This window comes from Enhydra lutris, unplaced genomic scaffold (assembly GCF_002288905.1).
Source record: "Enhydra lutris kenyoni isolate GAN:26980312 unplaced genomic scaffold, ASM228890v2 scaffoldscaffold9, whole genome shotgun sequence".
Lineage (NCBI taxonomy): Eukaryota > Metazoa > Chordata > Mammalia > Carnivora > Mustelidae > Enhydra > Enhydra lutris.
In genome coordinates this window covers 5216390-5240128 of record NW_019154093.1, presented here as the reverse complement: position 1 = coordinate 5240128, position 23739 = coordinate 5216390, and the positions used below count along the sequence as shown (strand labels likewise).

General features: G+C 47.4%; 1 protein-coding gene across 1 annotated transcript in view; it reads left to right on the top strand.

Moving 5' to 3' along the window:
• The window catches only part of LOC111143057 (CUB and Sushi multiple domains 2), a 614630-nt gene that overhangs the window by 452832 nt on the left and 138059 nt on the right, over window positions 1–23739 (top strand). The window contains exons 26-27 of the mRNA XM_022496499.1: window positions 16692–16894; window positions 21749–21940. Of these exons, the coding sequence (XP_022352207.1) occupies window positions 16692–16894; window positions 21749–21940 (395 nt within the window). The remainder of the gene's footprint in view (window positions 1–16691; window positions 16895–21748; window positions 21941–23739) is intronic.

Genomic DNA, 23739 nt, shown 5'->3' with positions numbered 1-23739 from the left:
TGGCAGGTGCTTTCCCCTGAGTGCCAGGAATGGGACAGGCTGGCCAGTGAACTCCATCCAGTCCTAGCAGCTAACAGCAGGAGAGCAGACAGTGAGCTGCACCCTCCATGTCGCTCTTTCCTCTGTGGTCAGGATGTAGAACATGGAAGTTTGATCCCTTGTGGGTGAGACCTCTTCTCAGTTTCCAATGTTGGCCTAGCATTTTCCCTATTATAATCAGTGGACCAGCTCAGAGGAAAACTGGAGATGAGAGGGAGGCAAAGCTTTCTGCTCTTGGTCCTCCCCTCTACCTAACATTTATCAAACACATACAGTATACCACATTCTTGATCGGTTATTACTGTCCCCATTTTATAGATGACACCAGTGAGGCTCAGAAGGGGAATGTCTCCCAGTTACCCAGGGATCTGGGCTTCAGACCCATTCCATTTAGCTCCAGGCTTTTCTCTTGCCTGTCCTTCTGACCCCAGTTTAGTTCCATTTAACAAAACACTCATTGAACACTTCCTCTGTATCAGAGACTGTGCAGTGGGAAACACAAGAATTGGACTAAGGCCGGTCTTTGTCTTCCAGGGGCTCACATTCTACGAGGAAAATATTCAAACAAACAGGTCCCTCCAAGACAAAGTGTTTACGTAAGTGAGTGTAAGCCGAGTTCAGTAATGGAGAAGAGAGAGAAGGCCTGCCTGCAGGCATCAAGGCAAACATTCCAAATGAGGGGGAAAGAGCGAAGGGACAAACAGAGGGCAAAACATAGGGTCTGTCCACGAAAGACTGCTTGCTTCCTTGATGTGGCTGAGGACTGCGCAGGGGAGATGAGGTTGCATGGGGAACAAGGGCTCTCTGCAGGACCCTGTGTGCCAAGACGAGAACTCTAGATGGATTTCTCAGTATAATGAGGAGCCATTGGAATATTTTGAAGACAGTAACCACATTCAGTTCAATTAAAATACTTGGAGCATTTACTCAGTGCCAGGCGTTCTGCCAGGTACTGAGGGTATAAATATAAATAAGAAACAGTCTTTTCCCTTGAAAGTCTCAGTCTTATAGATAGACATTTTATCAGTTAGGAATAGAAGCTGAAAAACTGACTAAAGCTGGCTTCAACAGATGGAGGTTCACTTTTCTCTTGGAACAAGGATGCGAAGGTCCCATCCAGACCCAGGGTAGCCGCCAGGACAGCGCCTTTCTTCTCGCACTGCTGTCCCCGGACGCTGTCCTCCGGCCTACCCCACTGCACTTCGGCCTCAAAGGGGAGAGGCCAAGGCACAGAGCTTCCCCGTGCTGAGGGTTTGTGTATTTATTCAGGGAGAATCACCATCCTTACAGACATCTTCCTACAACTGATTAGTCAGAACTTGCCATGAACGCCTGGCTGGGAAAGTGGGAAATCAATTTTGTTTTGCTTATACAGTTTCAATAATAGAGATAGATGAGAGTTTTTGGAAATGGAGTGCAGACAGACCATCGTACAGGGCCTGCTACAGATTCTAATGTGACGTGATAAATGCAATAGTGGAAGTTATGTGTGAAACACAACCGAAGAGCACGTGCAGGGATGGTTCCTTATTCCAGGTGGTGCCAGGGGTTGGGGGCAAGGTGTTCTGGAGAAGAGGGGTTATGGTAGCTACGTTTAAAAGCACAGTAGGAGCTCACCAGGCTGGGTGGAGGTCAGGGCCTTGCAGGCATGTGGAAGGGAGGAAGGGCTTTTTCTGGAAGAACCCATCATCTGGTATGATGTAATGATATCTCCATTTCTAAAAGGAGATCATTGGTGGCAACGCAGAGAAATTGGCTGGGAAAGCAGGGAAGGAGTCTAGGATAATTGAGGGGTCCTGGTTATATTCAGAAGAACTGAGGCTTGTTTCTGAGTACAGATCTGGCTAGGCTGGAGAGCTGCGTGTGACTGGGGAATGGGGCGAAGGGAGAAGACACGGTCTCTTCCAGGTGTGCCTTTCCTAGGGAGATCTGGGGCCCATGGAGGCTGAGAAAACCTGTTCTGGAAGCTTTGATTTCCACTCCCAATGCTCATGTTTGGCTTATGGTCCTAGTTTATCGATTTTTAACTGTAGGGATGCTTTTTAATGATTAATGCAAAGGGTGATCTGAAAGCTCCCTTCTTGGTTGTTGGTCACACAGCTGTAGGATTACCGGGAGATAGAGGCCTGCAGTTTTGATGAACCAGAACCCCTGCCCAGTGGAGCTTGTCTTCCTGGGAGGAGCCTGGACCAGACAAAATATCTGGCTGCGCCTGAGACCCAGAGTCCCCACCTGCAGTTTCCCATCAATCATAGGGCCGCCATCCCCCACTGCGGTCAGCGTCGCTTCCCTTAGACAGTAAGTGGGCAGCTGGCCCAGAGGAGGCAGAAGGCACCAGAAGTAAAGCTTCTGTTTGTAGCTCTTGCCAGGAATCCCGGCCGCAGGTTTAGCAGCTTCCAGAAGGTTTTTGAGCAGTGACAGCGAGTAAAACCTTAAACAGAGAAGGTTCATGTACTTGCACTGCGAGAGCTGACCTCCTGCAGGAACTGAGCAGATAAGCACATACACGGCAGGGCGTCCCTTTTTCAGACTTGAGATTTCAACAAATCGGGAAATCGTCAAAAGGAGCTCAGAAGTTTTTTGAAGGAGAGGATGTGGATACTCCCTGGGTGTCAGTGTAAGAGTGGTGGTGGTCTCTGGCAATTTAGTTTTCATGGATCACCGCTAGAAAAAGAACACAAATTACTTCAAATCATCCAAGAATAATAACCCATCTGAGCTACGCTTGATAGTCGAATTGGCCAGCAGATGTGAACTTGACTGCGAGTTTACCATCCCAAAAATGGACTCTAGTATTTCTTAGAGGGGGATTCCATTCATTCAACAAAAGAAATGCAGACCTGCGTTCCTGGCCACGCTGGACCAGTAGAGAGCTCACCTTCTCAAAAGACTAAGTAAACAAGCAAAAAAGAAATAAAAGAAACTTTTGTGATACCACGTAACACATACCATTCTTTAAAAAAGGGAATCATTTCCCTAAAGAAATAAGAAGATATTTTCTGAAAAGATTGCATTATAGTAAACAAAAGAAAATCTAAATGGATAGATGTATGCTATTCTCATTTAAATATAAGAAATAGGGATGATCCATAGCAGAAGGATGGATAATGGAATGCGGGAGGGAAGATCCTGAGAAAGAGTGACCTTGATAACCTCGAGTAAAGAATGAAAAGAAGCTAATGACACAGTAGCTAAAATCTACAAGAGTAGCACTTGCCTTGTAAGAAATAAAAGCACTGAAGAAAGAGACAATCTGGAGGGTCTGTCTGAGACTACGGAGACAAAGTGCAAGGGTGTGGAAATAATGAAAGAGAAGTTACCCAGTGTGGAAGACAGAGGACCAACCAGGCAGCACAGATGGAGAAGAGTATAATAATAAAATACAAACTGTGAGCAGACTCCTCTGAGAAGGGACAGAGGGAGGGACCGGACTAAAGTGTCCTTGGTGAATTGAACAGACTCACTGAGTTCCAGCCAAAACGAATTAGATAGAACTTGATGAAAAATGGATCAGTTCCAAGGATAATAAAAGATTCTTGAAAGCTTTTCACAAAACACACTTACACAGGTAAGCACACAACAAGTCCTCCTCAAATAAAACGGTCATTTATGAGAAACCACCCCTACACCAAACCCAATCCTCCTAAAATCTCCCCTCCTTCACATCACTGGCCAAGAACAGCAGTGCTGTAAGACCAAAGAGTCATTGATTCAGCCAAGATCTAATGTGCACAAAAGCCACAGAAAATTGCCACTGGGGCTTCTTGAAAAACTCGCAAAGACATTGTAGTAGGCTGAGTGATGGCCCCAAAAGACTTCAGGTTTTAATGACCGGAGCCTGTAAACATTAGCTTATTTGGAAAAACAATCTTTGCAGCAGTGATTAAATCAAGGCTCTTGAGATGAGGAGATTTTCCTGGATTCTCTGGGTGGGCCCTAAATGCAGCCACATGAATCCTTGTAAGAGGGAAGCAGAGGGAGATTTTATACACAGAGACGGGAAGATACAGACATTGGAGTGATGCAGCAGCAAGCTAAGGAGAGCCAACAGCCACAGGAACAGAGGGAATTATTTCATGGAAAAGTGCCTGTGCTATGATAATGCTAACAGTCATGGTCTTTACACAACGAATAACCGACCAAGAAAATGTAGAGTTAAATCTATCATAAATACAAGAAATTGACAGTCGTAGAAGGACTTTAACACATCTTTCTTAGTCAAGTAAAAGGGGGAAAAAAGTCATACACCTGAAATGAATATAACACTGTGTATTAGTTACACTTCAATAAAAATAAAGAGAACAGAAATAGACTTTGCTTTAGGTGATTTTACCATTTATTGATTTTTGCACTATGTATCAGGCTTGGTGCCAGGTACTTTATATGTGATTTCATTTACAATAATCCTCCCAGCAACACTGCTGGATGGAGGCCGTTACCGCCATTCGACAGAGAAGTAAACCAAGACTCCACAAGGTCACCTGATGAGCAATCCCAGAACAAGATGTGAAGCTGTGTCTTTGATTCCATAGCCACGGTTTTTTTCCCTCTGGATTATGCACTTCAGGAGGCATGAACCTTTCATTTATGGACAACATTTCTTCCGGGAAGAGTAAAGACACATCTGTCCTCACAAAATCCCTGACACCTCCAGGACAGGTTCCGGCCCATGACAGGTGGTCACACAGCCTTCATGTACAAGGTGCCCATGACAAGAAGGAAGCCAGTCCAAGGTCACTGGTGAGGAAAACTGAAAGACACAGCAGTAGCCTAAGTCCTGCGTTTGTGTACTGCCCCAGCCTCCCAGAACGCCATCACCACGGCCACTGCAGTGACCCAAAGCTCAGGTTCATTTTCTCCCTCATGGAAGTAACAAAAGAATCTTTTTTCTATCAGATACCAGCTGGCCCCAGGAAAAAAGAGCCTCTCATTTTGCTCTAGACGCCAATGCTTGCTTTGGGCTTTGGTCTGTCTTCTCCGTTTTTGCTCTTTGGATGGCAGGATGTTTTAATTATTATTGTCTGCTATTATGATCATGGTTTAATTGTCAGCTTGCAGCTCCATGGCTCAGAAGGCGGCATTTTATAAAACAAGTATTATTTTCTTATTGTAGTTGCCAGTGTCACTGAGGATAATTTAGGCTTCCTTCTCACTTGCAGGCAGGAGTGATTTCCAACCCTCTCCCGCCGGCAGCAACTGTCTGTTCGCGGGCCATTTTCCCCTGATATAAAGATCCACCATTAGGACTTGTGCCTCTGCACCATCCGTTGTGTTCATGGAGTGGCAACGGTTGCCCTGGAGGACCAAAGGCCCTTTCACATTTGGGGGCCGCAAGTGAAATCAAATGAAGTCAACATGTCAAGATGCTGTGGATTTTTTTTCTTGCTTTTGTGTATCTGTCTGACATGTAATGGATCCAGATGAGCTCCCTATAAGCAGTGGGGTTGGCAGAATCCAAAGAGCATCCAAGGTGTCCAAGTTTCCTTGGGACTGAGGGGACTAAGGACCAGATCCCAGAAGCAGGTTTTGCCTGGGGACAGCTCTTGAGAGGTACGGGCACCTGCAGCGAGAATCCACTGTTCCCCTAGCTTTTTAGATTGAGACTCTGGTGGAAAATCTCTTCGTGCCATTGAAGCTGAGTGTCATGAGCCTTACTCCCTTACCAGCAAAGTCCAGCGGAGTTTCCGTGGCAGGCTGGTAGGGGGTGGTAGGGGAGCAAGGGCCGGGTGGGAGTGCCCTCCCTGGGGCACCTGCTGCCAGGAGATTGTGGAGGAAGGTGGGACTCTAAGAAAAGGTGTCTGGAGATCCTGGAACAGGGTCAGCCCCACCATCCAGGGTGCCCTGAGGTTGAAGCAGGTGGCAACCAGCTGAGCATTGATGACCCAGCCCTGGAGAAAGCAGAGTCTCAGGACAGTCCCCAGGGAGCCAGAGAGAGAGAGAACTAGAGACCGGTGGGGCTGAGGAGCTGAGCAGTATATTTGTTGGTCCCCGTGAGCACCCATGTTATACCCAAGGCAAAACAGACACCAGACTTAGGACAGTGAGACCAACTCCAGCCCCTCCTTTGGTGGGCACTGGTCTTCCGCCCCTGCCCCCAGCCCTGCCCCATCACCGCACAAACCACTGTCACTAGGATTATAGATATAGGATATTTTTATATATATATCCTATATATATATATATATATATATATATATATATATATATCCTATATCTATATCCTATTATAGATATACCTATATATAGATATACCTATATATAGATATAGGATGTAGATATAGGATATAGGATTATTGCCTTCTCCACAGCAGCTTGGGCATTATTGCTGTCCCTCTGAGACTCTCCCCTGTCTTGGCTTCTAGGACTGTACCTTCTCCTGCTTTTCCTTCTACCTCTTAGTCTCCATGGGCTTCTCTTTCCCCATTCATCCCTAAAGTCAGAATCCTCCAGAAACTCCCTTCCTTATGTGCCTCTCATGCTGTATACTCATTGGACATGCTTGTCCAAACCCACCACCTGCACCCCATGCTTGTGTCCTCCCAAAGAACTGGTACTTTTCTCTCTCTAGCCCATCCATGTCTTTACGCTGTCTCTGTTCCCTCCCTGGCATTCCCTCTTCTTCTCACGTTCCTCGTCCACCCCCTTCATCTGCACACAGCCTGTGCATCTGACAAGACTCTCAGCTCAGTTGTCACCTCCTCCAGGGGGCCTGCCTCACCCCCTCCACCCAGGTAGGGGTCTGCTCTGTGCATGCCTTGACCATAGAACTCATCACACCACACTTAGGGTCAGAGACATGCCATATTCCCATCAGTGCTGTCTGCATCTGGTACCTGTTCTCTCTTGATTGGATGTGTGACTCTTGGTATCTGTATCTAGACTCAGAGAACCTACCAGGCTGGCTTAGCCAGTGTGCGACCATGACTGCATCCTCCCCATGTCTTCTGGGTTTGGACAAGGCTGCTAGCTCTGGCTTGGGGTCGGTGCAGTTAGCTCCTATTTCTTTGGTAGTGATAGAGCACCAAAGATTCAGTGGGAAGATCCAAGGAGCTGAATGTGGCCATAAAGAGAGATGTCAGAACCTCTGGCAAAATAGGACGTATCTTCCTTAGCACAGAGGATTTCATTTCCTCTCACCATGTGGTACACACTTGACAAGGAGAGTAGGTGAGTTTGGCTGAACTATGGTATTCCTGCAAGGTGGTGAGCAGTTCATTCATTCATAGTTCAACCAGACCAAGAGCTTAGCATGGGCCAGGCCTGGTGCTGGGTACCAAAGATACAGAGATGAATGAGTCAGAAACACAGCTGTTAAGGAGCTTGGTAAGATAGGTACGTCACCGATGGGTCCAAAGCTGTGGGAGCACGTGGAGGGAGCATCTGTCCAGATGGGGTTCATGGGGTCGGTGGGGGATGGGGAGGCAGTGCACGATATGGAGACGCCCAGGGAAAGGTCCCCACTGGGTGTGGGGTATCAGCTGGTACATGCTAGTCAGGTGGTGTATGAGTTTGTGGGGCTGCTGTAACAAACAGAATAGCTTGAAACGAGAACAGAAATATACTTTCTCATAATTCAAAGTCAAGGTGTCGGTGCTTCCCGTGAAGACTCTGTGGAAAAATCTGTGACCTTCTTCTGGCTTCTGGTAGTTGCCAGCCACCCTGGGCTCATAGATACGTCACTCCAGTCTCTAACTCTGTGTTCACATGGTCTGTTCCCCGCTGACCCTCTGCTTCTCTGTATCCCAGTCTCCCTCTCCTTTCTCTGATGAAGACATCAGCCTTTGGGTTTAGGGCCCACCCTAACCCAGGATGACCTCTTCTGAACTTGATTACATCTGCAACGATGCATTGATTTCCCATTAATCGTCCCATTGACGATTCCATTTAAGGTGACACTGAAGGGGTTGAACTCAGCCCGCTGCAGGTGGCAGGTACGGGAATGTATGGGAGGGAGGAATGTTCCGGGCGAAGAGAAGTCCCTGAAGCAAGAAGACAAGAAGGAAACGGGTGGAACAGAGAGGATTGGAGGATGGCAGCTGGGGCTCCTGAAGGACTTGGTGAAGGAAAGAACAGTGTGGTTCAGAACGATCACTGTACCCCGCACAGAGAAGGTGAATCGAAAGGGTGGGAGGGAGTCTGGATTCAGGAAGGCTAGTCCCACGTTTTATAAGCCTCTGTGTGTGCTGTTCCCTCTCTTGTGATCTTCCTCTCTCCATCTGCTCCTGCTTTTCTTTTCTGTCTTCAAAATTACTGCAAAGACACCTCCTCCTTGGAGTTTTCCTTGCTTCGCTCAGGTAGAAGACAATGTGAAAGGAATGCCTTTGGTACTAGAGAGACATGCACTGAATGCTGGCCCTGAGCCTTATTAGCTGTTTGATACCCACTCCCCACCCCGCAGTGGTCTGTGTTAAACCCCAGGGACTTCAGTCCCCCCATGAGCAAGGTGGCAAAAGTAACCTGCAAATCGAAGCATTTTTACAGGGATCCCACACATATTACTGTGTGTTTTTCACTCAGCAGCAGCAGCCTCCAGGGCAGAGACAGAGTGTGACGCCCAACACGCTGCAGCCCTCTTCCCTGGCCTGTGTCATGTCTGTGGCCCAAAGAAGCAGACACCCTTGGGAGGAAGGCTTCTCTGTGAAGCCTTTTACCTCTTCCCCTCCCTTCAGTGCCTCCCCACCTGGGGTCAGGGGGGAGCAGGGTCCTCAAAACTGCTCCCAGTTTTTCAAAAGCCAAATAAGACTTTTGCTTACCTCCAGAAGAGCTGCTCAGGCAAGCCTGCTGTCTGCCAGGCCTGGAATGAGCCCCATCGATCAGAACCTCTGATTAGCATTTTACAGACTTTGATTTCTCAAAGATGAAAACAAGTCTTCAATAAGAGTCTTAATCAAGGTGGTCGGTTTGACAAAGGAAGTCTTCCCTGGCTCTCGTCAAGGATTTCTAATACAAGGGGTCACCACACCCCTCCCTGCAGCCAGCCCCCCCAACCCAGCTACCTGCCGTGCACCCAGTCCAGCCCCTGCTGCTACTCCCATCTGGGCAGTAGGAGTGACCGTAAAATGGAAATTGGATCCTGCCAGGTCTCAGCAAGAAGACCCCTCAATGAAACCCAAACTCCGCCTCCCCCCCACCCTGTCCCCACCCCTTGGGTCCCCCACCCAACCTGGCCTCTGCCTGCCCATCTCGGTCCCACGACAGCCTTTCTGTTTGGGGGCCTTTGCACCTGCTGCTCACTACCACAGGAAGCTTCCTCCCACCTCTTGCTCTGTTCAGATCTGGTATCTGGGAGCCTTTCCCATTGCCTCCCTGTCCCCTCCTTCCAAAGGGCCTCCCCCCAAGGGCGCTCTCTGGAAAGCGGGTCCTCTGTCTCAGCATGCTCCTTCCTTCCATGCAAGTGCCACCACAGCTGATCGTCTTTACAGGGATTTGTGTGTGAGGGAATATTGCCCATGTCCAGAAACAACTGGAAAAGGACGCCCTGTCCTCATCACCATTATCTCCCCACACCCAGCGCAGGGAGGTGTTGAAACAAATGAATGCAGTAAGAGGTCTGGCCCTTCAGCCTCCCTCCTTCTGGCTGCTGAGCTGCATTGTTTTTGCCTGCAGAGGACCTTGGGCTCCCTCCTCTGCCTCTCCCCCTGCCATTCTCTAGACCTGTTCAACGCCAAGCCTTTGACTTTTGTCTGATTATCAGATCAGCCGAGCCAAATGCAATGAGCTGGCATTTTTAATTCATGGTCTCAAAGATCAGCCCTTTCACCTTGTTATGATTCTCATGTAAGCTATTGATTACTGATAGGGCCTCCCCGCACACACCTGCCTCCCGGCCACAGCCTCTTCCTTCTGGAGGCACAGGCGGCATTCTCAGGGGAAAGAGTGGGAGCACCAAGGTTGGACCCAGACTATAATTATATAATGTAATTCTGGCTCACTCTCAAACCAGCCCTTGACCTTGGGCAAGTTATTCAACCTCTCTGAACCTCTGTATTCTCATTTTTAAAGACGGAAAGGATGCCACTTACAAAACAAAGATGCTCACGGGGGCTAAGTGAGACCACACGGAAGTGCTTTGTACTTGGTGGTTGTCATATAAACATGTTTCATCCTTGTTCCATCTCCATATTCTCTCTTCACAGCTTCCTATCAGACAGTTCCTCGTGGAATTTCATTCCTCCATATTCTCTCTCCACAGCTTCCTATCAGACGGTTCCTGCTGGAATTTCATTCATTCATTCATGGATTCATTCACTCACTCCTTCAGTTATTTACCCTCTGGGACCTCAGTGGGTCTCTTAACTAAAAGGGGACAAAACCCAGATTCCTCTAGCTAATTCTGGGTCCTCATGATCTTCCCACTCTCAGCCCAGCTCTATTGTCTGTGACCTCCTGACGCCACTTGGACTCCAGTGTGGGAATCACCTTTCTTCCTGGCCCCTTCACCTTGCTCCACCTCTGGGTCTTGTCTCATGTTATTTTTCTTTACAATTTTTTTTAATCCATCTGACATAGAGAGAGAAAGAGAGATAGTGACAGAGAGCATGAGCAGGGATAGAGAGAACGAGAAGCTCACCAGGGAGCCCAATGCAGGGTTCGATCCCAAGACCCTGGGATCACAGACCCAAGCCAAAGGCAGACCCTTAACCAATTGAGCCACCCAGGCGCCCCTTGTCTCATGTTATTAATGCAAAGAAAACCCACTCCCTTTCATACCATACAAACTTCAAGTCTCATCTCCTCCCTCCCTCCCTGACAAGTCCAGCCCCTGAGAGCCTCTCTTTTCTGAGAACGCATCCAGCCACACCACACAGCTTACCTCCTGGTCTGCTCCTGTGGTTAAGGCCAATTTTGCATCCATTGAGTATCACGGAGAAAGCAGAAAAGGAAGGATGCAGCTTGGCACGGCAGTGGGTATGCCTGTTGGCTCTGCTTCCTGGGAAGCTCCCACTTCCTCTTTCCAATCAAGTGTGGGGCCCCAGACTGCCAGTCTGTTTCCTGCTGAATGCCTGGAAGGGAAGCCCATCTGTCTTTACTCTGCCAGAACCCCCCAGAGGGGATGCCTGCCAGGGGAACTAGCACCCACACAGCTTCTGGTGTGGCGGACCTGCACCTCTATCTATAAAAGGGTTTGCTTGGGAAATCCAGGAGATTCACTTGAATCCTAGTAAAACTACCTGGTAACTAAAAAGAAAAAACATGCACACACACCCAACAACAAATACACAAATAAAAATTAGATCTCATTCATAATAGAATAAAAAATTTAATAAGAAGTATGCAAAAAGAAAAACATAACAAAGAAGAAAACCATGAAATGTTACCAAGACACATGAACAAAGCCCTGAATAGGTTAAGATACCTACAGTGTTCCTGGCTGGGGAAAAATAACATAAAGCTATCGGTTTGCCCAAATGAATCAATACATGTGTGCAATTCCAATCAAAGTATCAGTGAGGTTTTTTTTGGAACTTGATAACTATAAAGTTCATCTCAAAGGATAAATTTGGGAAAATAGCTAAGAAATTTGGGGGAGAAAAAATGAAGGGGGATTTGCCCTGGAAGAATATGAAATATGAAAACAGAAGTAAGTTGTGGAGGTGTGTTTGTGGTACAACAAGTAGCATCTGTAGAGACCAAGGAGGGAGTCTTGGAGATAAGGAGGGTGTCTAGAATCAGAGTCATGACCAAAATGATGTTTCATATCCATGAGGGGAGCCTGGATTATACAGTGACAACTGTCTTCATTCCCCAGACATTCGTGGGCACCATCCAAAGTGTCAGGCACGTCATAGGCTCTGAGGCCACCAGAGTGAATAGCCCCTGGTCCCCCATTCATGAAAATTATCTTCTAGTTGGGGAGACAGGTAGTAAACAAATGAGTAAGTATAGACTGCAGTAAATGCTCGGGAGGAAGTAAACAGAGCATTTTGATAGTCAAAACATGGACGAGGCGGGGCGCCTGGGTGGCTCAGTGGGTTAAAGCCTCTGCCTTTGGCTCAGGTCATGATCCCAGGGTCCTGGGATCGAGCCCCACGTCGGGCTCTCTGCTCAGCAGGGAGCCTGCTTCCCCCTCTCTCTCTGCCTGCCTCTCTGCCTACTTGTGATCTCTCTCTGTCAAATAAATAAATAAAAAAAAAATCTAAAAAAAAACAAAAAAAAAAACCATGGACGAGGCTATTTTACACCAGTGGTAGGAGAGTTGAGTGTCCATCTGGAAACATAATGAACCTATAAACCTCAAAAAATAGAACTAACAAGATCTGGGGAAATACTCAAGTTTGGCTTTTTAATCTTGTGGGAAGAAGAGGGTTTGCCCAAGCATAACACGACACTCAGTATCTTTTTTTTTTAAGTTATCTCTTTTTTTTTTTTTAATTTTTATTCATTTGACAGAGAGAGAGAGAGATCACAGGTAGGCAGAGAGGCAGGCAGAGAGAGAGGGAAGCAGGCTCACCGCTGAGCAGAGAGCCCGATGCGGGGCTCGATCCCAGGACCCTGAGATCATGACCTGAGCCGAAGGCAGAGGCTTAACCCACTGAGCCACCCAGGTGCCCCAAGTTATCTCTTTTTTTAAAAAAATATATTTTATTTATTTGAAGAAGAGAGCACAAGCAGGGAGAGCAGCAAGCGGAGGGAGAAGCCAGCTCCCCGCTGAGCAGGGAGCCCAATGTGGGGCTTGATCTCAGGACCCTGGGATCATGACCTGAGCTGAAGGCAGATGCTTAACCAACTGAGCCACCCAGGCGCCCTGCCCTCAGTATCGTTAAGGGAAAAGATTAGCATATTTGTTACATAAAATGACTTAAGTCCAGACACACCTGGGTGGCTCAGTCGGTTAAGCATCTAACTCTTGATTTTGGCTCAGGTCATGATCTCAGGGTCCTAGGATCCAGCCCATGTCAGGCTCTGCATTCACCAAGGAAAAGGATTTTTCCTTCCTTGAGGATTTTTCTTCTTCTCCCTCTGCCCCTCCTCCCACTTACTCTCTCTATATATAATAAATGAATCTTAAAAAAATAAATAAGTCCTACACCAAAATAGGCACCAAAAACAAAACTTAAAGGGCAAAAAGACACAGCTGCTAGGAGAAAATATTAGCAATATTTAAAAGAGAAATAATAAAAATATATAAAAATAATGAATAAAAAGTATAATTGTAAATAGAATTTTAAAAGACAAATAACTCTGTTAAGATGTCTAAAGGTTATGAAGATATGTAAGTGGGCAATAAATATATGCAAAGATATGCTTATAACAAAATATAACAAAGATACACATTTAATATGCACGTAACTTAAATTATCCAAAACACCAGTGAGATTCCATTTTGGTTTAGCAGATGGGCAAGTATTTTAAATATCTGATGTTGATGAGGTGAAGTTTAGAGAGAGGAGTCACACTGATACTGTTTAGTGGGAATGTAAACTGATGCAATCACTTAAGAGAATAATTTAACAGCATTTATAAAAGATTTTTAAGTGTATACTCATGCCCCACCCTCCGAATTCCTCCCAACAGTCGACTGAGATGTTAACAGAAATGGGCAAAGCTATGGGAATGTTCCTTGCAGTCTTATGTGAGATAGTGAAATACAACAGTGTCCATTTTTTGTAGGAAAAAAAATGAAATATATGTATTATGTCCCTAACAGTCTTAAGCAAAAAAAAGTAACTTAAAATTCTGTAAAATATGGTCCCATTTGGGGAGTGCACACTGTGTGCACACTGAAAGAAAGTCTGGAATGATATGCAGCAAGACTAATATCAAGTGAAAAGCTTTGGAGAACAGATTGGTTTGTGTAAGAGACTTTTTAAAAAATTCAGTACATCTATATATTGTTTGTCTTTTTCTGCCTTGAGCATGTCTTATTTTTATAATTTAAAAATATACTTTTTAGGGATTTTATTTTATTTATTTGAGAGGGGAGGGGCAGAAGGAGAGGGAGAGGGGAAGCAGACTCCCCGCTGAGCACACCAAGCCAGCCACTGCGGGGCTCAACCCCAGGACCAAGAGAGCACAACCTCAGCTAAAACCAAGAGTTAGATGCTCAACCGATTGAGCCACTCAGGTGCCCCTAAAAAGATATTTTTAAAAGGAGACAGTGGGGGCGCCTGGGTGGCTCAGTGGGCTAAAGCCTCTGCCTTCGGCTCAGGTCATGATCTCGGGGTCCTGAGATCGAGCCCCGCATCAGGCTCTCTGCTCAGCGGGGAGCCTGCTTCCTCCTCTCTGCCTGCTTCTCCGCCTGCTTGTGATCTCCGTCTGTCAAATAAATAAATAAAATCTTTAAAAAAAAAAATAAAAAAAAATAAAAGGAGATAGTGATAAATGGATTGGCTTCTGGAATAGAAAAAGGGCATCAGTGGAAAAACTGGTGAGATTCAAATGAGGCATGGAGGTGAGTTCATAGTAATGCATCCAAGTTGGTTCATCAGTTGTGACAAATGCACCTGGGAAACATAAGACATTAACAGTGAGAAAAATGGTGAGGGGTCTATGGGAATTCTCCATATTAACTTTGCAACTTTTCTGTAAGTCTAAAATTGTTCCAAAATAAAAATTTGATTAGGAGAGAAAGGCTGGTAGTCAAATAGCTTTGGCAGCCAGAACCTCTTTGTGCTGGGAGAATTCAGGGTTCCTACTCAGCTACTTTGCCCTAAGAGCTCTGTCTGTGGCCTGCAGGCAGCCCGCCCCCTCATGTGGAAACCCTGCCTGGCCTCCTCAGATCCCCAAGGATTATCTAAGCCAAGCCTGTGTGTAGCCAGTGTCCCAAGTTCTGTTCTTGGAAACCAAGATGTAGGCTCACCACCCCCCTCCACAACTGGATCAGCCTCTCAAACCCCACAACACACCCCTTACCTTTATCCCCACACCCCTTTTTCTAAGGCCGAGTTTCTTAGAGCAGATTTAGGTTCAGAGTAAAATTGAGACAAAGATGCAAAACTTTCCCATTTGCCCCCTGCCCCGTCACATGCACAGCTTCCCCAAGAAACACACCCCCCACCAGGGTGGGACATTTGTTACAAGTGGTGAGCCTACACTGACACATCGCTATTGCTCAAAGTCCATAATTTCCATCAGGGTTCACTCTGATGGTGTACATTCTATAGATTTACTTTGGCCATAAATGGCCAAACTGTCTTCCAAAGTGGCCTTACCATATTGCATTCCCACCAGTAGTGTGTGAGAGTTCCTGTTTCCCTCCCCATCAGCACTTGGTGGTGTCTATGTTCTGGATTTTGGCCATTCTCATAGGCATGTAGTGGTATCTCATTGCTGCTTTCATTTGCATTTCCCCGATGACAGGATGTGGGGTGTCTTTTCATGTGATTATTCCCCATTTGTCTATCTTTGGTGAGGCGTCTGGCAAGGTCTTTGGCCCACTTTTTAAGCAGACTTACTTGTTTTCTTATTGTTGAGTTTTTTTTTGTTTTTTTTTGTTTTTTTTTTTTTTAAGATTTTATTTATTTATTTGACAGACAGATCACAAGTAGGCGGAGAGTCAGGCAGAAAGAGAGGAAGGGAAGCAGGCTCCCTGCTAAGCAGAGAGCCCGATGTGGGGCTCGATCCCAGGACTCCGTGATCATGACCTGAGCTGAAGGCAGAGGCTTTAACCCACTGAGCCACCCAGGCGCCCCTTATTGTTGAGTTTTAAGAATTCTTTGTGTATTGGGGGTAACAGTCCATTATCAAATTATGTCTTTTGAAAATATTTCCTCCCAGTCCATGGCTTGTCTGCTCATTTTCTTGACATTGTCTTTTGCAGAACTGAAATTTTTAATCTCAATAAAGCCCAGCTGATCAGTTGGGTTTTTTCACAGATCATGCCTTTGGCGTATCTAGATGTCTTCCCCACACCCAAGGTCGTGTAGGGTTTCTCCCACGTCTTCTAGGAGTTTATAGTTTTATGTTTACATTTAAGTCTGTGACCCAGTTGGAGTTAACTTTTATGAAGGGACTCAGTCTACAGCTAGATTCATTTTTTGCATGTGTGTGTCCAGCGGTTTCAGTGCCATTTGTTGGAAAGACTATCTTTGCTACCTCGTCAAAGATCAATTGACTGTATTTCTGTGAGTCTGTCTCTGCGTTCTCTATTCTGTTCCATGGATCTCTTTGTTCTTTCGCCAATACCCACCACCTTGATTACTGCAGCTTTGTCATTACGTCTTGACATCGGGTACAGTCAGTCTCCAGTCTTGTCCTCCTTCTGTATCATGTAGCTGTTCTGGGGCTTTCTCCCCTCCATATGAACTTTAGAATCAGTTTGTCAATAGCCACAAAATGGCTTTCTGGGATTTTGCCTGGGTGTATGCCTTCTTGGCGTCTCCATCACAATCTAGAATGATAGTGGACTCAGGAGGAAGTCTGGGGACCGTGGTGGACAGTGAAGAGATGGGTGGGGTTCAACAGTGGCAACATAAAACCCAGGATGATCAACAAGGTGCACAAAACCTACACGCCCCCCACCCCTGTCCCGGCTGTTAGGGACCCCTAGTGGGAGGGGCAGGCCGGCTGGAAGCCATGAGAGAGGGTGCCACTGGACACTGCTCTCTTCCTTCTGGCAAATCTTTCTTGGGTTTCCGACCTCCTCTGACCTGAAGCCCCTGGGAAGAAGGCGCTGAGCCCAGGATGACCACATTCCTCTTCTCTCTGTTCAGGCTCCACTTCCTGGTGTTTGACACAGAGGAGGTCCACGACGTGCTGCGCATCTGGGATGGCCCTGTGGAGAGTGGGGTCCTGCTGAAGGAGCTCAGCGGCGCGGCCCTGCCCAAGGACCTGCACAGCACCTTCAACTCGGTCGTTCTGCAGTTCAGCACCGACTTCTTCACCAGCAAGCAGGGATTTGCCATTCATTTCTCAGGTCTATGCTCATTTCATGCCCACCCCTGTCCATCTGTCCTGCGGCATGACAGCAGCCCCCACCCCTCCTTGCCCTCCCTTCCTCCAGCCCTCTGTTCTTGTAGAGAGAGCCACTGAGCAGGGGCTGTGTGCCTGGCACCTGGTTAGCACTTGTGTTCAAATATCTGTGCTGGGCTTACTCTGCAGGGAAAGACAAGCAGCTTCAGAGACACTAACATGCAAATTGATGAGTACCGGGGTGGGGTGGGGAATATAAACTATCGTGCTCACCTTGGAGCACCAGGAAGAAAAGATATTCCAGAAAACACGGAGCCCATGCTCAGCCCTGCAGGAGGAGCAGCAGTAACAGAGGGAAAGACTGTGTTTCAAGCAGGGAGCAGTTGATGATTCCATGGGGTGGGAAGGGCCACGTAGTAGGACTTGGGGGGAGGGGGGAGTCTGTGGATCCCTGTTAGAGAAAAAAGAAAGAAAGTGGTGCCCTAGGTGTGAAGAGCATGTGCACAAGTGCAGAGGCAGGATGAAAGGTTCCAGAACGTGCAGTGTGAAACACGGGGAGCATAGAAGAAGGCACGCAGGCCCCTGTGGACGGTGGTATGGGGCTCGGTTATGGAACAGCCACTCTGACATGCCGCACACTCTGGTTCTTAGTCTAGTGCGGGTCCCAGGAAGGACCGGGAGCCAAATACAAATGATCTAAATTCAATTAATTATGCACTCTAGTAGCCAATTATGGAGGAGCATGACATAGAGCTACCAAAAATGGGCAATGCTCACACATCCGAGTCCCGGTATTAGATAATTCATGTGTTGGTCCTGCCTCCCCCTGTGATGCATCATCTCATCTCCTCTGAAGTGCCTCTTCCATCACTCATCTCCCTGCACAAGTGACTCTGCCTTGGTTTATGCTTATGTTTATTATACAGCAGCTGTCTTCATTACCATGTCCTTACTCCAGAGTGTGTGTGGGGGGGTTGTCATGGTGATTACGAAGCAAGCCCATGTGGTACCCATGCCACGGCTTTGCCTCCACAGTCTCCCCTTGGTGGTTTATTAGCTAAGAGTGGTTGAGTATATTTCCGGTACCAGGTGGGCTGGAATGGGGCTATAGACCCTGCCTCTAGCTCTTGTGCACATCTGTTTTCTCCGTGGAGATGAGCATTCAACAGTCTGTAGGGCAGATGAGAGCCTCCAGGATTATGTTCCTTTATACCCATTAACTTGCCCGATTAACACTCATGCAAGCTTCTAGCCTGGTGAGGAAGAGCTCCTTGCAGGGTTCACTGGGAGTCTTCTTACATGGAATCCTGGTACCCGTTTGCCCATGGAGAGTCTCTGGGGACCACAGGGTAACAGTGAGCTCATCTAAGATTAGGTCCCACCATGGGGCAACAAGGGAGTCATTTTTAGATAAGCATTTCCCTACATCTGCTCCCTGGAGTTCCACGGACTCTTGGCTGATGTTGCTGGAGAAAGAACGTTGCACGGTCTTAGGTCAAGGCAAACCTAAAGAGGCTATCTGTAACTTGGGACCTCTGAGAACTTTTGGTATGCTAATATAGCGGGTGAATTCAGAAGGTGTCTATCTAGTAGGTCACAGTTCCCAAATATAATTGACCATGGAGGACTTTTTCTTAGACCATCTCAAGAGACTAGCATTTTATGGAACAGACTTTGGAGACTGCTGGGATAAGCCATAAAGGATCTGTAAGCAGTGAGGAGAGTGGAATGCTAAAGAGACAGCTCAGTCCACTCTCTGGGGAAAGGAGTATTATGAATAATTAAACCAGACATGTATTTTTTCTGACTGTGCCCAAGCTAATGGTTATGGCTTTAAAAAAAGAAAAAAAAAGAAAAACCCTCTTAATTGCTCTGACAAATTCCCCTGTGGGTTTGCGCTATCTGACCTCCTGTGCACTGTCAGCATGGCCACATGGGACAGCATCCCTGGGCACTGTCACGAGCCGCACCTTCGCCCAGCAGCTCCGGGTGCTTCCTCACGCATTGTCCAGCCCATAGAAGGACTATTCATCCTTCGAGGTGCGTGTCAGATGCCACTTCCTCCCCATTCAGAATAAATTGCCATGGCCTGTGGCACAGCGAGCACTTTACTTCGGTTTCTTCGGTGCGTTGTCAATCCCAGACACCCTGCCTTGTGCTGGAGGTAGCCGACCCTTGCCACGTCCTGCCGCTCAGACTCCTCCACGGCCCACACATGCAGTGGCGGTTTAACTCACTGCTTACTGGGAAAGCAGGCACGTGGACACCTGTGCACATGAGCGCATGGTTTTCTCTAATTCGTGGATGCCCAGAGGCAAGCTGCCCTGACCATCGCTTAGGTCCGTGGAGAGGGGCATGGGCAAAGCTACCTAGCCTGGACTCCAGAAAGGCCAAGACGACCTGGCCCAGGGTCCGGGTGTAACCAAGGTTCAGGAAAGGTCACCTTCCCTGTTGCTGTCCTCAGTTAGCAAATACCAGGACTCCTCTAGGGAAGGCCACGTGGCTCGCCCCAGGTTAACTTTATAGTGTGTGTTTGACGGGGGATTGTACAGAAATGCCAGAGACGATTAGTGCAGGCTTGGCTTTATTGAGTAAACATGACTGTGTAACATCTAACATCCTGTCTGAACCACGCAGATCCAGCCTTTTCCCAGGGCTTTGCCAGGCAGCTCAAATTCAGGAGCATTAAAGAGGGAAAGTGGGAACAAAGAGGGTTAGGGGGACACTGAAGGAGAGGGACGCCGCCCGCTGAGCCGGCACCACCCTAAGCACTCTGCTAGTAATTTTCACAGAAGCCTTCGAGTATGGTGGCCATTATTTAATCCGTGCTGCAGACGTGGCTCTGAGGTCCAGGGAGGTTTCTCATACAAGGTCATCTAGTTAATAAGCAGCAGAGACTGGATCAGAACCCCCATGTCTGATTCCCAGACCCAGGCTCTTCATCATTGCACTCTGTCACCTCCTACATAAATAATCTTTCTGAGTATGGTCAGAACAGGGAGCTATTTTTCTTTCAGAGAATCATTTACATGTGTACAGTGCACTGTAAAGCTAGAGATGAAAGCTAAGTCTGTTTTTAATTGGGAAGGAAGAAGATTGATTCTTCTTTGACGTTATAAATAAATTCAGTAAGTGTCAGATGGTGATGATTTGTTCATTTATTTATTCATTCAACAAATATTTACTGAGCATGGCTGTGTGCTGGGTAATGTTCTAGGCCCCGGGGATACAGTTGGAAGCAAAACAGCCGAGGTCTCTGTTCCCGCAGAGATGCACAAGTGATATTACAATAAAGAGACAAATGAATTAGCAAGAGTATTACAGACTGTGCAATGAAAAGAACAAAAGAGGAGAATGTGACCAAATTAATAGCAGGGGGGTCAAGGGATGAGCCCAGAAGAAGGTGGTTAGAGAGGCCTGTCTGAGGAGGTGATTCAAGAGCTAAAAACTGAATGACAATATGGAGCTGACTTAGGAAGGTCTGCGGCATCATCGCTTCAGGTGGAAGGACCAGCAGGTGCAAAGGCCCTGGGGAGTGGGAGAAGCAGGGAGGGACCTGAGCTTGCTGTGTTGGAAGATTTTACAGATGTAGCTGGGTATAGTATAGCATATATAAACAGATGAGCATGGCTGTATTCTAATAAAACTTATTTACACGAGCAGGCATAGAAACAGATCTGACTGTGAGCCCTAGTTTCTCGTATATCGTTACTGGGTATGAGGTATCAGATGCTATAACTTCAGACTCGTTCACACAATCCTAGATCTTACAGTTGGTGATATTAGTGTGTACAGTTGCCCTGGGCTCAGGCTTCTCGAGTTTTTCCACTGACGTCCTCCTCAGAGCAGAAGAGAGTGAATGTCTATCCATCTGTGGATCTGAAAGCTGTAGGAGGCTACAGTCTCTTTGAGGCTTCATGTTTTTGCTGAAGAACTCATATGACTTTTACATTCTACTCCACAATAAATTCATTTAGTTTTGTGCATGCTATTTTTCCCCAAAATTTGGGGGTGGGGGAATCTGACCCTCCAAGCCAATGAATATTACAGATCCTGTGGCCTCCAGGGGCTCCTGTCCCTGGAGCCTGCCGCCCAGAATCTGGAGGATGACCTTGGTTGCAGCTGTCCCGATTCTTTCTCTGGACTTTCTCTTCTATCATTTCCTTTTCTCATGATGCATCTGCTCATTCATTCTTTTATTCATTTACTCCTTCCCTCCATTATTTGACATTCACTTTTAAAGCACATGGTCTGTCCGACACTAAGTTAGGTATCAGACAGCAAACGTCTCCCACATTCCTGAGGTTTTTTAACGTTGACTACATCTCAGCTATGAATGTTTACTTTAAACTCTACTTTGTCCCTTTCTACACACCTCAGACTTTCCTCCGGTTCCGGGCCAATGTGGTGTTGGGCATTTGCCTTCACCTGACTGCAGTTCTCCCTATGCCTGTTAACATCCACTGCTCGGCTTGCAGGGAGACCAGCTCCCAACCCACTGGCAGACCCTGCTTGTCTGCTTATCTCTGCAACAAGGCGGGTATTGATCCCAGCTCACTTCTTCTATAATCACAGCTGTGCAATCACACCTAACTCATGGTACCTCGTGACAGGTGAATGCCAGCGGTGGTGAAGGTTCTCGTAATGGTTCTGATGGTGGTCCCCAGTGGTGACAGAGATGAGGGTGAGAACAGAAATGAAATGGTGGCCCTGTTGCCAGTGACACCAGTGGGAGGTGACAGAGATTGTGGCTGTGGCCCTGGCAGTGGGCACGGTGATGACAACGAGGGTGATGGGCTGAGAGCCTCATTGGCTGGCAGACTTCTAGGCAACCCCACTTGTTCTTCTGTTCTCCCAGTGTCTACAGCCACGTCCTGCAACGACCCTGGGGTCCCACAGAACGGGAGCCGGAGTGGCGACAGTTGGGAAGCCGGAGACTCCACGGTGTTCCAGTGTGACCCTGGCTATGCACTGCAGGGGAGCGCGGAGATCAGCTGTGTGAAGATCGAGAACAGATTCTTCTGGCAGCCCAGTCCGCCCACGTGCATTGGTACAAAGCAGCCACAGGCTGAATCCTGCCCTCTGGTCCCACCGCTTGTGTGTGCCAGACCCCATGGCCTAAGTGGCAGCTGCATCTAGAGGCTGGCCAGTAGCATCGGAAAACCCAAAGTTTACGCTGCTTTGTGTGAATATGTGCACACAAATGCCCCCTCACATTCACACACTCACAGTTACTGTCTACACATGACAAATTCTTCACTCTCCAAAGTGGTCCCCAAAATTTCTAAGCCAGGCATGTCTGCCTCTTTTCTCCCTGGATCAGGCTATTTAGGTGGGAAGGAGGACGATGGATCAGCTCGGGAGGGAGGTCAGCAGGTTCCAAAATGCCCTTTCTAATATCCAAAGCACTAGAAAGGCATCCACAGGCTCAGGTGCAAAGGGAAGAACCTTGCCCTTTCTTTTATCAAGCAAATTATTGGTTACCTGGGTGTTCGATCTCTCGATCTGTCCTTACTCTTAAAAATCTCCCCATTTGAGCCATGCAGAAATGGAAGCTCTGCGACTTGCCCACGGTCAGAGAGCTTGTAAGGGTTCGGGGGGTAATAATACTGTTCCCCAGCTCCTTGAGCCTGGGAGGAGGCAGGAACTTGAAGAAAGAAAGAAATAGAAACATTCCAGGTGCTCATTGCTGCATGGCCCTTTTTCTCAGGCAAAGTCCTGAATGCATTTATGTCCCGAGTCAACGATGGGTGTTAGAAGAGAAGCAGTGGTCCCCAGGTCCCCTTACTGTGTGCTAGCCCCACACTGGACATTTTCTTACCCAACCTCATTTAACTTTCCCTACAGCTCTCTGAAATGAGCACCATTCCCTCACTTTATAGTTCAGGAACTGAAACTTAGATAAACTTGGATATCTTGCCCAAATCACAGAGCTGGGACTTGGCAGAGCCAAGATTCACACCCACATCAGTCTGAAAGGAGAGCCTTTCAATTTCCTACTTCCCACACTAGCTCCTGTGCTGGGGATGGGTTCCAGGGACTTCCCAAGACACAGCCCAGCAGCCTTCACCCTGGTGATGCCCTGCATGTCTTTCCACTCAGGCTCAGTGGGAGGCTCTGTCCAGACATCCGAGGACTGGCCTTTGTGGGCCAAGCTCTGAGGCCTGGTGCTGAAGGTGAGACACTAAATCCTGTCTCTCAGAGGTGATTAAGAGTCACCCGGGTTATGCGGTAGGAGCATGGTGAATGAATACATAGCAGACAGAAGGTTGACTCTTGGCTTCCAAAAACAGGTCAGATCTCAGTTACATGGAATAGTATGTGCAAAAGATTGTGGGGTACTGAAGTAGACAGATCTGGGTTCAGATCCTGGCTCTGCCATTAACTAGTTCAGTGGCCTTGGAAGAACCGCTCCATCTCTCTGAGCCTCAGTTTCCTATTCTATAAAGTGAGACTAAATATACTTTCATGGCATCATGGAGTAAGGACACAAACTAACCCAAATCTCAAGAAATACTGATTTCCCTCCTTCCTTTTCTCATTCCTTCCTTCCTCCTCCCTCCCTCCCTCCCATTATTCCCTTCTTTGTTTTCGTCTCTTGAGTTTTTGGACTTACCTCCCTTCCCTGAGCATGAATCCCAATGGGGCAGTGGAATTCTGGTGAGTCCCAGGAGGGAGTTAGATAAACTCTGAGGCCCCGTCCAAATTTAGCATTCTCTGGGGCTGTGATTCCTTAGCTTCTCTTACAGAAAAGCAGGTCCTGAGACAAGACTGTCCCAGGTGGAGAAGGGAGTGGGGGCTGCACGGTGTTAAGCTGTTGAGAGCAATAAATGTGCAGCGAGCAGGGCA